General features: G+C 39.9%; 1 protein-coding gene across 1 annotated transcript in view; it reads right to left on the minus strand.

Annotated features, from left to right (window-relative positions):
• Positions 1-30: 30 nt before the first annotated feature.
• The window catches only part of LOC133163713 (DENN domain-containing protein 1A-like), a 146439-nt gene continuing 132065 nt past the window's right edge, over positions 31-14404 (minus strand). Inside the window, 7 exon segments of the mRNA XM_061293881.1 lie at positions 31-1263; positions 2960-3059; positions 3061-3192; positions 8316-8380; positions 8529-8651; positions 12418-12474; positions 12552-12623. Coding sequence (XP_061149865.1) covers positions 241-1263; positions 2960-3059; positions 3061-3192; positions 8316-8380; positions 8529-8651; positions 12418-12474; positions 12552-12623 — 1572 coding nt within the window. The 3' untranslated portion in view covers positions 31-240.

A 14404-nucleotide genomic window follows, 5' to 3' on the forward strand; every position in this document is an offset into this window, starting at 1 on the left:
ATACAGAATTAAAAATGAACATACTGTAGGTTTTGATGTATGTGGTGTTTTATTAATATGTCATCTTATATTCCATACAAACATATTTGATCACAGTTTGAGTTTCGTGTAAGGAACAAATGCAAATGTACTGATTCCTATTTCAGCATAATACCATATTTCAAGCTCTTCTAAAGAGGTTTCTCATGCATTAATGAAAAACATCTGGCTATGCCAGAGTAATAAGTCTAAGGAAAGGCTTTAGTCAAATGTTTCCCATCTCTTCTGGAGCTGATCTATGCTATTTTGAAGAGGTGTGGTTGGTTTAATCATCGTCAAAAGATCGCCAAAAAGATCCTGACTTTTCTGGATGTCTTCTTCAATTTGAATCAGCCTTGGTAGAGTGTTGGCAGTGCTTGCGACAGGTTTTGAATTGGTCAGTCCTGAAATGGCATGATTGCTGGTTGATGAGTGAAGCAGTGGGGTATATGAGGAAGAGTTCCCCATTCGATAACTGGGAGAAAGAGTGGGCCTGCCAGGTAATTGTTGTTTGTAGACCTCAGAGACTGCAGGGAAAGACGGCGGCTGGGTTGGATTGTGGGGGTAAGAGTCAATTGGTGGTTCATAGACTGTGTTGAAAGGTGTTCTTCTCCCACCTGACATGTATTGTATTTGAGGGAGTGAAATCTTTACTGGCTGAGTAAAGACAGTAGGTGATATGTGATCATGTGGCTGAAAAGGAGGCTGGATCATTGGGTAAGATCTAGGAGGAATTGTTTTGCAAGACGATGAAAACATCTCAATATTCATGTCATCCATTGTTGACGCGGAACTAGTCTGTGGTGACTTGTTAAAGGGATCCAGAAGGCTTATCAAATCCATGTGATCCTCTGCAACATTGAACATGTCTGTGGTCTTACTCAGGGCTTTTTGAAATTCTTTACACCCTGTTTTTGTTCTCTCCTCATTAGATGATTTAGATTCAGACTGGCCAATAAGTGGTGCTAACACAGTTCCGAATTCAGCACTCTTTCTTCCATGAGGGCGAGGAATGGTAATATTGCCAGGGCTGGATGAGTCTTGTAGTTTAAGGCCTGAACTGTTACTGTTGTGGTGATTTATCTGCATGAGAAGTTTATCTGATTGTGTTTTCTTGCAGGTAAGAGGTTCCCAAGAGGGAATTTCAGTTTTATCTGGTTTGATTCCCATCAGCTTGTTGTCAGTGTTTGGGAGCTTGAGGCCCGGAGGTGTTTGTGAGTGTTCACAGAAATGAAGGTCCTTCCGCTGCAAGGACAAAAATGATGACAATTATTTGTTTTTTCATCAGTCAAAAAACAGTGCATATATTTTGGCAAAATGAAACAATTGCATACAATGTATTAAGATGTACCTCCACATTGCGGTATTTATGGGGAAAGGGGCCAATGTTGTACAGTTTGATTAATATCTGTATTTCAGCTGTGTTGAGTCTTGTAATTGCCAAAATAAGACCCCCGGTTACAGTTAACTGCACAGTACCATGTTGGGAATGGATAACCCTTACCCTATCCATAACTCTAATGAATAAAGCAGTCACAGAGATCAAACAGTCCGAATTTCTTAGTGTCAAACGCCTTTAAATTGTTCACTGAAATTCATCAACTCACTAGCACTAAGGCAGTGGTTCTTAACCTGGGTTCGATCAAACACTAGGCGTTTGGTGAGTCGGTCTCAAGGGTTCGGCAGAGCCTCCACTGCGAAGGTCTGAACACACCTGATTTATCGTGTAAATTCGTGATATCTGAACTGGTCTCACAAAGGCAACAGCAGAAGTCACACTGATTTGACGGTATGTAATTGTTTGTGAGTTCAGGCAATGTATTGGTTTTGTTCTTCGAACAAGGTGATGTTCATGCACGGCTCATTTTGGGCACCAGTAAAAAACATTTATGTCTTGACTGAAAACAAACATTTTTTTCACTAAAGAGGGGTTCGGTGAATGCGAATATGGAACTGGTGGGGTTCGGTACCTCCAAAAAGGTTAAGAACTACTGCACTAAGGTTTACGCGCAAGTCATTTAGCTTTGTACGGTCCTTATATTATCCACTTAAAATACTACTTGAAAATGTATTTGCCACAAAACGTGGGGTCCATGACCAAACCGCATAGAAAGTCACGTGGAATTGAAGCGTGTAAAAATCGAGATTTAAGTGTACCTTCATATGAATTTTCAAGTTAGTGCTTTATCACCATCGCAATTAGTTAGTTCATTTAGTTGGTCATAGTTTAGTTTGCTGTTGAGTTACAATTAATTTTTTAGGAAAAAAAAGAAAAAGATTTCTACAAATCTCTAAAATTCCTCAAAAAATGCGGATAAACATACGCTATACTTTGTCTCTCCCTGGTTACTGAATCTTTAATTCTTTAATCTTTAATAAGTTTTAAATCTGAAAACACCCTAAAGTTAAGGGAAATTGCCTAGTGAAATCAGTACTCGCTAATGTGCAACATTTGCATGTGTAATAAACCTTATGTTTTCCAGAATATTTCGGGCACAATTTTATCAAATTTTTACCCTCACCCCTGATTCTGGTAATGGGACCTGAAAACATACAGAAGCTATTTTCCCATAGTCCCATAGTTTGTAAAGAGACTTTGTAGATGACCTAAATCTTAGTATTTGAAACAAGAATTTATAAATTCAGTCATTCAAAAGTTTAAAAATACAACTTTTGGTTTTGATCTTGCTAGAAAATTTAGTCATACCTGACATTGCAGGGCAAAAGCAAGACAGCTTAATTTATATAGGGCATACAAACTTAATGTGCTTTTCCTGATCCAAAGTACATTAAAAAGTATTTAAAGTACTATTGAAGCCATTAAAAATCAAGATACAGAAAAAAATATCTTGGCTTAACTATAAGACCACAAATCATAGAAAAACATTCGACTAAACAGGGAAAAGTTAAAACAAACGAACAAATATACTGTTTCTCTGACCTGACTGGAGAACTTGGCTTGAAGCTTTCGAGAGCCTTGCAGACTCTTCAGATCGTCAAGGCTTTTAGCCACAGGAAGTGGTTGACTGTCATGCTCATCCACAGCTGAAGAAATTGGCTCCGACACTGCCATTATAGAGGTTCTCTGGAAGTCGGCTGGGACTTTCTAGACCCAAATTACAATCATGCTCTTCTATTGACTCAACGTCTTTTAGTGAGCAGTATTGCTGTGGGCTGTGGAGACATGCTTAGACTCAATGAAGCAGTCATTATTGAATTCACAAGTAATAATAATATTGGTAGGTTGAATTACAGCATTAACATTTTGGTTTGTAAATAGTGTGATGTACTTGCCTTCTCCTACATGCATTTTTCTATTTCTTGTATCCACTGTTGCTGATGAAACAATGTCATTTTCCACTTAAAGGGACTAATAAAGGTCTTAACTGAATTATTCTGAAATTGATGTAGGTTTAATCGTATCTACTTTATTTCTGGGGACTTTTGTGGAGAAACGACTCAGAGAGGAACTTTAGGACAGATGCTCCCATTGGTTTCAACGGATTTCACTTCACAGACTGGTGTATTTGAACGGTTTTCTACACCCCCTCTTGAGCAATGATTAACCGTCACTGCATTGTAAAAATGTCTTGCATTCCTTGGGAGCTTGGTGGTTGTAAAAACAAACGTATTAAATTGAATCTGCATGGATTATTCTCCATTTCCGTCAATGAGAAAAATGACCAGGGAAAATAATTTACGTTGAGGCGATCCAATTAAATCATCAGGTATAAAATTGATGCTACTCTCAACTAATAAAGCAAGCCAGAGCCATGGTGTGAGGCATTCAGAAGTTAATTAGGTTGGGTCAGAAGTCTTGCCAAGAGTGGTCTTGTCACCTGTATGACTGACGCCTGATGAAGTTTTTGTCCAGATGGTCTGACATTATGTATGGACAGATATTACTAACGCAGATTTTAAGTCTGGATATATATCACTAATTCAGACACTTTGTGTGGATTCACTTACAGCGGTTTCCTTGGTGTCTCTTGTCACTGCTTATTAACATTACCGTCAGATAATGTCAAGGGGGTAACGCTACGCTACTTTTGCGTACAGTGGTACCTCTTACTTACGAACGCCTATACAGTAATCCCTCGTTTATCACGGATAATTGGTTCAAAGACCACGCTAGATGCAAATCCGCGATGTAGAAAAAACCTATTGTTACAATATCCACAAAAGACTTTTAAAGTGTAAATGTGTCACGGCCTTGCTCTGCTCACGCTGTGCTGAGGGGCTGACGGGCTGACGCGCCCCCGCGGACCAGTGCGAGGGGATCCGCACAAGACTTTCATAATTTTATTTTTAAACATGTTATTATATTTTTAAACACTTTTTAAACATTTTAAAGTGTAAACGTCACGGCTAGTCTGCTGTTATAACAAGAGTTTTATAATTTCATTTTTAAAATTTTTATTTTACATTTAAACACTGTTTTGTATTTTGAAGTGTTTGTATTTTGAAACACTTTTTAAACAGCTTTAAAAAGCTTGCTATGCCCTTCTGCTTGGATGACGCACAACGTAAGCTCGCTGACCGGCTTGTCAGCTTGCCTCGTCAACATGCTCTGCCGGCATTCCAGCCCTCCTTGTCTCCTTTAAATTTTGTGTGAGCCCGTGTTGCATTTGGTTGTCTTGCCTCGTTTGTGACAAAATGAAAAGCAAATCAGAGATGCTGCCGATTCTGCTGACGTGAACGAAGTGGAAGAGTGGCTACGTCGCGCGACTACGGTAGGCTGAGATAAAACATGGTTAGAATTGCTCTTACAGTTCTAAGCCAATCAGCGGCAAGGATACAGATCAACATGTTCCCACTGGTGTTGTCGTCTCTACCAGCCAATAGTGTGCTGTAAAGTCATATGGGCAGACAAAGCCAAGTAACTCCGCAAAAAGCCGCGATGCACCGAATATATCCGCAATATTTGTTTTCATTAAAACTCGTAATGCACCGAGGCCGCAATAGATGAAGCGCGAAGTGGCGAGGGATTACTGTACTTACGAACTTTTCGAGGTACGAACCGGAGCCTCGCTTTTTTTGGCATCTACCTCTGAACCAATTTTCAACTTCCAAACTGATGCTAAAATTCGGGGAAAATCTTGTGTTGTTAATATATAAGCCGCACGGGACTATAAACCGCAGGTGTTCTAATGTTTAATTACCGTATTTTTCGGACTAAAAAACGCTTTGGAATATACGTCGCATCAGCCTTAAAATGCACAATAAAGTGAAAAAAACATAAGTCGCACCGGAGTATAAATCGCACAACAGGCTAAGCTATACGTTATGCTAACGTGACATAAACACAAACGAAGAGCTGAGAACGGGCCTGACGTAACATTAACAGTTATCCAAATAACTATAATACAAATAACACCTTCATATCTGTGTCACTCCAAATCATTAAATCTATCATCGTCCTTTTTGTAAACAATGCCGCGTGTGTGCCGCGCCGCCGGACTCGTCGTCAGTTGCAGTTCAGATTATTCCACAGGCCCATATAATGATATATAAATTATATATCAAATAACTACACTGCTCAAAAAATTAAAGGAACAGTTTTTTATCAGGGTATGGCATGAGTTCAATTAGACTTTTCTGATAAGGTTTTGGTCAGGTAGGTGGCAGAGGGGGTTGTTAATCAGTTTCAGCTGCATTGGTGTTGATGGAATTAACAACAGGTGCACTAGAGGGGCAACAACGAGATGGTCCCCTAAACAGGACTGGTTTTGCAGGTGGAGGCCATTTCAAGTTCCTCCCTCTTGATCTTTTTTAACTGCTTTTCCACAAGTGTTGGCTTTAGCTAGAGTCATTATCACGACTGGGAGCATGAGGCGATTTCCTAACCCTCCTGAAGTTGCGCAGATTGTCCAACTCCTCCAGGATGGCACAACCATGCGTGCTGTTGCAAGAAGATTTGATGTGTCTCCCAGTACAATCTCCAGAGCATGGAGGAGATTCCAGGAGACAGGCAGTTACTCTAGGAGAGCTGGACAGGGCCGTAGACGGTCCTCATTCCATCAGCAGGACCGATATCTGCTGCTTTGTGCAAAAAGGAACAGGTTGAGCACTGCCCAAGCCCTACAGAATGACCTCCAGCAGGCTACTGGTGTGAATGTCTCTGCGCAAACAGTCAGAAACAGACTTCACGAGGGTGGCCTCAGTGCACGACGTCCTGTAGTGTGCCCTGTGCTCATTGCTCAGGACCGTGGAGCTCGATTGGCATTTGCCATAGAACACCAGAATTGGCAAGTCCGCCACTGGCGCCCTGTGTTTTTCACAGATGAGAGCAGGTTTACCCTGAGCACCTGTGATAAACGTGAAAGGGTCTGGAGAAGCCAAGGAGAGCGATATGCTGCCTGCAACAATTTAGGCAAAATGGACGAGCCTGCCACATATTTCTTTCACTTTGATTTTTGGGGTGTCTATATACTGAGCCCTCTGTAGGCTGAAAACTTTTATTTCCATCAAAAGATGTGGCATCCTTTTCTTCCTGAGACATTAAATTGTCCGTATCAGTATAGATATCCAACTTTTTTTTTTCACCATTGAAATCTGATGTTTTCAAAGTGTTCCTTTAATTTTTTTGAGCAGTGTATTATATAAACAACAATGTTATCAAACCATCGGTGTCACTGCAAATCATTAAATCCATCGATCGTCCTTTATGGAATCAACGCTGCGTGTGTGCCGCGCCGCTGACGTCGGACTTGTCTGTTGCAGTTCAAATTATTACACAGATCCATATAATGATATAAAAAGTATACAGTCAAACCTTGGTTTTCGACCACAATCTGTTCCAGAAGGCGGTTCGAGAAGTGAATTGTTCGAATTCCGAATCTCTTTTTCCCATTACAAATAATGGAAAGAAATGGTATCCGTTCCAAAACAAAAAAACGCCTTTTTTAAGCATTTTTTCACTTGTATATTTTTGTCCGATCGCGCAACTGCAGCACACCGCCGAACGCGCAACCATAGTGCGCCGCCGACCGCGTAATTGCACCGCGCTGGTTGCATTATGGTGACAGAGCCGTCGCTGAAATTTAGAAAATATTTTTAAAGTCCTGATGTACTTTCCAAAATTTAAGTGGACCTCAGTGCACGGGGAGCTCAATTTGGTCCGATCGAGCAACCGCAGCGTGCCGGGCGCTCACTGTCGCTCACTTTTGCATTGCTTTCAAAGTCAAAGTCTGCTTTATTGTCAATTTCTTCACATGCCAAGACACACAAAGAAATCGAAATTACGTTCCCACTATGCCACGGTGACAAGACATAGTACACAATATACATACAAGTAAACATTTAGTTTTTGTTATAAAGGTTTGAGAAAGCAAAAATAAAACCACTGTTTTGTTTTTCTGTGTTTTACACGGAGTAATAGGGCTTAAAGTGCGACTTTTTGTGTAGTCTGGCACGCATTATTTGCTTTTACATTGATTCCTATGGGAAACGTTGCTTCTACTTACAAACATTTCTACTTACAAACCCGATCGCGGAACCAATTAAGTTCGAAAGTAGCGGTACCACTGTATCTCCTTGTGACTGGACAGTATTGTTTTGATTGTTTACCCACAAAAAAAGCAGTGCAGTACAGCTAGCTAAGGACGATAAAAGAAAACTTAGCTTTCCGAAACGAATGCACATAATTATGAACCGACACGACTTCTGTCAACAAAGCTGCCAAAAATAAATGGAGATGGGCATGGCTTACGGGGAACAATGGAAAGCCTATCAGTTTGTGGTACAAAAAGGTGAAGCTGACAGATGTTTGTAGGTGCTTGGTATGCCATAAAAAAATAAAGTATGACACTAATGGCAAGAAGTAGAGTAGAGACATTAAAACTGGCTTTCCCAATTGTGAGGGGAAATCCCCCCTCTTGACTCGACTGTGCAGGAAATGAGAATGCTGCTTTCATGTTCAGCAGTGTGAGTTGTCGATTTGACTGATTAGTTCATTCGTCAGGAGGATTTTTTTTTTCCAAGATGATTTGTTTTATTGGCTTACGTCAGTGTTTTTATACTTTGCTGTGAACTGATATTTTATTATTCCTGTGACAGTGGCAATAAGGTTCTGTTCTATTCTGTTCTAGTTTCTAAAATCTATCAGGCCCTAAAACTTTCCTTCATGCATTTATGCAGAATTAACAAATGTCTGAAACCTTTGAATAAAGGATTAATTATCGACGTTTCTACTTTATGGCGATAATCAAATGATTTGTTCACAAGGCCACCAAGAAAATATGTTTCTCATTAACTACAAAATGGACACTATTATTAGTATATTTAAAAAGGCTTACAGGTAATGAGAACTTTCCAGACTTTCATGACTTTTGTTTTTCTTCAACAGCATGGGTGACTGCGTCTGTAAAACATGTAAAAACAAAAACTGCAGCTTTTATACCTCGTCAAACTACACGCAAAGAAAAGAGTAGGAATATTAATACAGTAGTCTCCTTACATGGTGGTGTGCGCCAAAAAGATCATCGTGGTGTTCATGTGAAAATACTTACCAGTCCAAACTGCCAGTTCATTCTGTGTTCATCTAAGGTCTGCGTTGGCCCTTCATTCCTGAGTTTGATTGCAAAGAAGTCATTGTCCCTAGCAATGATTCCTGATCCATTATCTATATTTTCCTGCAATGTGAAAACAATAATCGTTTATGTAAAACTGTGATGTTCTGTGTTGTTCAGATTAAGTGTACACACTTCTCTACTCATGATCCTACCAGTTCATAATTACTCCACCACACTAAGCTGATACATACTAAGAACATCAAACCACAATTTATACTCTGATTCTTCCTTGTTTTGTTATTTTCTGCTTGCAGTTTCTTCTGTCCCCTCTAAGCAATTCCTAGCTGGTGTCTCCTTGATTGTTTCAACATCGCTAAGTGACTATTTTGTTCTCTTGTTTCTCATTTTGTATAGTGTATTTGTTTATGTATGTATACATACACATTCATAGTATGTATGCATGTATAAATATGACGAATTAATATATAGCTTGTTATGCTTCTGTTTATTTACTTGTGTATGTGTATGTATGTATATGTATTAGGGGTGTAAATCGCGGGTTTTGTCATGATACGATATAATATCGATACAAAGAACTACGATACGATATTTGCCGATATCTGAAATATGAAAGCCTGCTGCGATTCAATCACGATATATTGCGATATAGTGATTTACGATCGATTTTTTTTTTTTAATAAAAAATATAGAACAATATCCTGATTTATAACAATTCATACGCAAAATCAACAAGGTACTGCAAACTCTTTATTTAGGAAATTACAAGAGTATTGCAGTATACAAAGTGCTTATTTTAACACTGAACTTTGATGTCGTGTTTTTTCTTTAAATGTGCGGCGAGATTTGTGCTCCCTGAATATTTTATCACCGCATGGCAGGATTTACAAACTGCACGTGTCTTGTCCGTTGAGCCATCTTTTCTTTGGAATCCAAAGTGCTTCCAGACGAATGACTTGAAGCCTAAAGTGGAGCAAATTTCCTCGTCTTTTTGGACACTAGCCATAGCACCAGCCCAGGAGCAGCGTACTAGTTGTCGACTCCCCTTTCACGTGCCTGCTCTGCTCACAACACAACAACGCCGGGCGCACTGCTCCCGGAAAGAGGAAGCAAGCAACAATGAACTGGATTTCAAAATAAAGTCGCGTCTAATGTCCGAGGTCAAACACGGCGATATAAATCGATGTTTACGTTTAGCATCGATGCCAATAAATCGTAGAGCATTATATCGATTAATCGATGTGTATCGATGTATCGTTACACCCCTAATATGTATGTGTATGTGTGTGTGTGTATGTATTAGGGGTGTAAATCGCGGGTTTTGTCACGATACGATATAATATCGATATAAAGAACTACGATACGATATTTGCCGATATCTTAAAGCCTGCTGCGATTCATTCACGATATATCGCGATATAGTGCTCTACGATCGATATTTTTTTTTTTTTAGTAAAAAATATATAACAATATCCTGATTTATAACAATTCATACGCGAAATCAACAAGGCACTGCAAACTCTTTATTTAGGAAATTACAAGAATATTGTAGTATACAAATTGCTTACTTTAACACTGAACTTTGATGTCGTGTTTTTTCTTTAAATGTGCGGCGAGATTTGTGCTCCCTGAATATTTGATCACCGCATGGCAGGATTTACAAACTGCACGTGTCTTGGCCGTTGAGCCATCTTTTCTTTGGAATCCAAAGTGCTTCCAAACGAATGACTTGAAGCCTAAAGGGGAGCAAATTTCCTCGTCTTTTTGGACACTAGCCATAGCACCAGCCCAGGAGCCGCGGACTAGTTGTCCCCTCCCCTTTCACGCGCGTGCTCTGCTCACAACACAACAACGCCGGAAAGAGGAAGCAAGCAACAATGAACTGGATTTCAAAATAAAGTCGCGTCTAATGTCCGAGGTCAAACACGGCGATATAAATCGATGTTTACCTTTAGCATCGATACCAATAAATCGTAGAGCATTATATCGATTAATCGATGTGTATCGATGTATCGTTACACCCCTAGTATGTATGTGTGTATATATATATATATATATATATATATATATATATACACATGTATTTATATATGTATATATATATATATGTATATATATATATATATATATTTTTTTAAACACTTGAATGACATTTGACGACACAGCACTTTGTTTGTTTTTACACTTTGTTTGTACAGGAGTGGAGCTCTTTACAAGCTCTAGGCTTCGTCTCCCTCCATGCACTGTTATTGCTGTAATAATATGTGCTAAACAATAAACTAAACTAAACACTGGGAAAAACCCTGCAGAATTTGGAAATTCCCAAAATTTTGTTTTAATTTTTTTTTTTCAAAATCCTATTAAAAACAATACATATGTTAGAATTTTGGCCTTTTTATACTGTTTGTGAATGATAAAATTTCCTGCCTACACTAGCAATGTAAATTAAATCCAATTAAATCATCATTTAAAAAAAAAAAACAATCAAGTCCAGCTGTTAGAGCAGGCTTGGGCAAAGTGTGGCCTGGGAGCCACATACAGCTCACACCCACAGTCTCTGACCAGCCCTCACAGTGAGAATCAAGTCAAACATAAGTGGTGTTTTTATTTTGAAAGTTGGGCTTTTATTTTATGTGTACACATGTGGGTGCTTGTATTGACAAGCGAGCAAGTACCGTTTTTTTCCGTGTATAGTGCGCCCCCATGTATAATACGCACCCTAAAAATGGCATGCTGATGCTGGAAAAAAGCCTGTACCCATGTATAATACGCACCCAATTTTTATGAATTTTTTTTTATGAATTTTGATTTCTCCGACTGCCCATAAACGCACCACCGCGCTCCGTGCGCGCACGGGAAAGAGGCGTGCGGACGTGAAAAAGGCGGCTCTGTATGGGAGAGACGTTGAAGAGGAATAAAAACACCCTTGGAAACCAAAACTTGGTGATTTCAAGTTTCATTTCGAGGGACATTTGTCACGTCTCGTCCCCAGTTTTGCTATGTGTCTAGGTTGCCATAGTTTCTGTTCGCGTCGCCCCTCTCTTCCTGTGTCACCTCAATCGATGTAACGTGTTTTGTATTTAAGTCCTGTCTGCCCCTCGCTCACCGTCGGATCATTGCATGTGTTACTGTCATGATGTCTGTTTGCTTTCTGTTCCTGTCTTTGGTAATGTCACCCTGTCTTTTTGTTCCACGACTTTGTCGGTCAGTCCTGTTGTTGGTTTTGTTTTCTAAAAAAAAAAAAAAAAAAAAATTTAAAAAAAAAAAAATTAACAATTTTTTGTACCCATGTATAATGCGCACCCCAGATTTTAGGACAATAAATTTGTTAAATTTTGCGCACTATACACGGAAAAAAACTTTTGCCTGAAATGTTACCGAGTTTTGGCTTATTATATATATTTTATACAACTGAACTTCAATTTTACGCTCCTCAGTAACATGGCACTGCAAAACTCCCGTCAACCAGTTGTGCACCTCTCTCGGGTGAATTTGTCCCATTTCTGGACATTTCTGATGGTTTTATGTGTTGCATCAAAGTTGGAGCATTAAAAAAAAACACTAGCGTGCTGATATTTCAAGAAATTATTAAAAAATGCAGAGGTTCTAAATAGCACCATGCTGGAGTTTCTAAAAAAATTCATATGGGTGAGACAAACTTTTATGAGGCTTTTATTAGAATGTCCAGTTTTTGGCTCATTGGCTCCCATTATAAATCACAACTTTTAATGTTCTGTACACATGATGTGTTATGAAGCAATTTCTGTGATTACTGTATAAATCTCTTCAATGGTGACTCAAAAACAAACCGCAAAGTAGCAAGGGATCACTGTATATACACATATGCCTGTTTTGTTCAGCTTCTTACCTTATGCTTTAGCCGGCTCTTCATTTCCTTGATGCCCATTTTGGCATGGTCTTTAGCCTATCAATAGAAGCAAACCAGAAACAAATAACTCCATAGGTTGAAAATAGGTTGATTTTGTTGGGGCATGTACTCACAAAATTGTAAACAGTTTTCATAGCTGGGTTTGCTTTGGTCTTCACTGTGTTCAAGATAGCTCCACTCCCTTTCTGTAAGCACGCATGAGAAGAAAAAAAAACACATTTACAAAGTCTTATTTGCAAGTTATTTGTTTCTGTGGCAAAAAAGAGCATCACAAATGTCTGGGGGATGAACATTAGGATTCAAAAGAAATAATACAATTTGATTTAAGGGGAAAGGACAAAAAAAAGTGTTATCTGAGTTTGATCATGTGGCTCCTGCACTTCAAAATATTCCACAGGCCCATATAACGATATATAAATTATATATCAATTAACTATTATATAAGCAATAATGTTATCAAACCATCTGTGCACTCTAAATCATTAAATCCATCGAATTCCTCGTCCTTTGTCAACATCTCCGCGCGTGCGCCCTGACGTCAGCCTCCTCGTTATTCCACAGATCTACTATAGTGTAGCGTTAACAAAGTTCAAGGAAAGACGTGGGTTTGGTAAACGGCTCTTTATTTAACAAAACAAACTTACAGGCGTGTGGCGGCGTGGACTTCCAGCCACAGAAGTGGAAGAGAGCTCCATAGAATAGGACCGGGCGTGCATAAAAGCCATGACCGAGCCCCATCCACCGTCCTCGGACAGCCACCCGGCTGAGCGCCGGCCCTCGACTTCCATCCACGGAGGTGAAAGACAGCTCGGTAGAGTAGGACCGGGTGTGCGTAAAAGCATTGTCCGAGCCCCATCCACTGCTGGGACGACAGCCATGCAGAATGCAGTGTGCGGCGTAGGGTCAGAGCACTGACAGACTGACCCCCTGCCCCATCAACCTCTACAGCAATGCTGGCAGCACTCATGTTTTCCAAAGCCAACCTCTGAATATGACGCTGAGTGCGCGCACTGAACTTCTTTGGTCATCCATGGCGAGGCCTGTTTTGAATGGAACTTGTCCTCTTAAACCGCTGTATGGTCTTAGCCACCGTGCTACAGCTCAGTTTCAAGGTGTTGGCAATCTTCTTATCGCCTACGCCAGGGGTCGGCAACCTGCGGCTCCAGAGCCGCATGCGGCTCTTTAGCACACCCCTAGCACACCCTGGAGCTCTTGCAAAAATGCGTGAAAATGGAAAAAGATGTTTTTTTGTGTGTTTTGTTTTTTAAAATATGGTCATTAGATGGTAATCATGACACAAACATTCTTATGCTGTAGAAAATGTATGTACCGTATTTTTCGCATATATACGGCGCACCGGATTAAAAGGCGCATAAAATAGAAGCTATAATGCAACAAACTGAATTTGACTTGGGTTGCGGTAGCCAATAACCAATGAGCCCTAACTATCTTCTATAAAATGATCGGAACTGACTAAAGTTCGATGTAACACATTGGTACTCCTTACCTATGTTTCCCTTCCATATTGATCCGTAAATTTACTCGAAACATTAACGAAGCAGCCTATTTTGAAATGAAATAGCCTCGTGCGTATAGCAGCTATCATTATAGCATTAGCCACCCGCAAACCTCAGCTCGCATACTCCCATGAGCCTCAGCAAAGTGTCGTGGCAGCCCCCTGTAAACAATCACGTTTCTCAAACTCTCTCCCATGAAAGTGATCGGAACCGACTAAAGACTGATTGGTGACATTGGTGCTGCTTTATGATTCTGTTGGATATTGATCCGAAAATGTACTCGAAAACATTAACGGAACAGCCTATTTTGAAATGAACAGCTATTCATTCAGTGACGCCCCCTGACCACGGTTGCCAAAATGCTGGGAAGCGATGCGACCTTGTAATTTACTAGTCGTACTGAAACATTTTCAGTACTGTGTGCTGTGTACAACCAGTATGGATCAACA

The sequence above is a fragment of the Syngnathus typhle genome, linkage group LG12 (assembly GCF_033458585.1).
Source record: "Syngnathus typhle isolate RoL2023-S1 ecotype Sweden linkage group LG12, RoL_Styp_1.0, whole genome shotgun sequence".
In the NCBI taxonomy this organism is placed as follows: Eukaryota; Metazoa; Chordata; class Actinopteri; order Syngnathiformes; family Syngnathidae; genus Syngnathus; species Syngnathus typhle.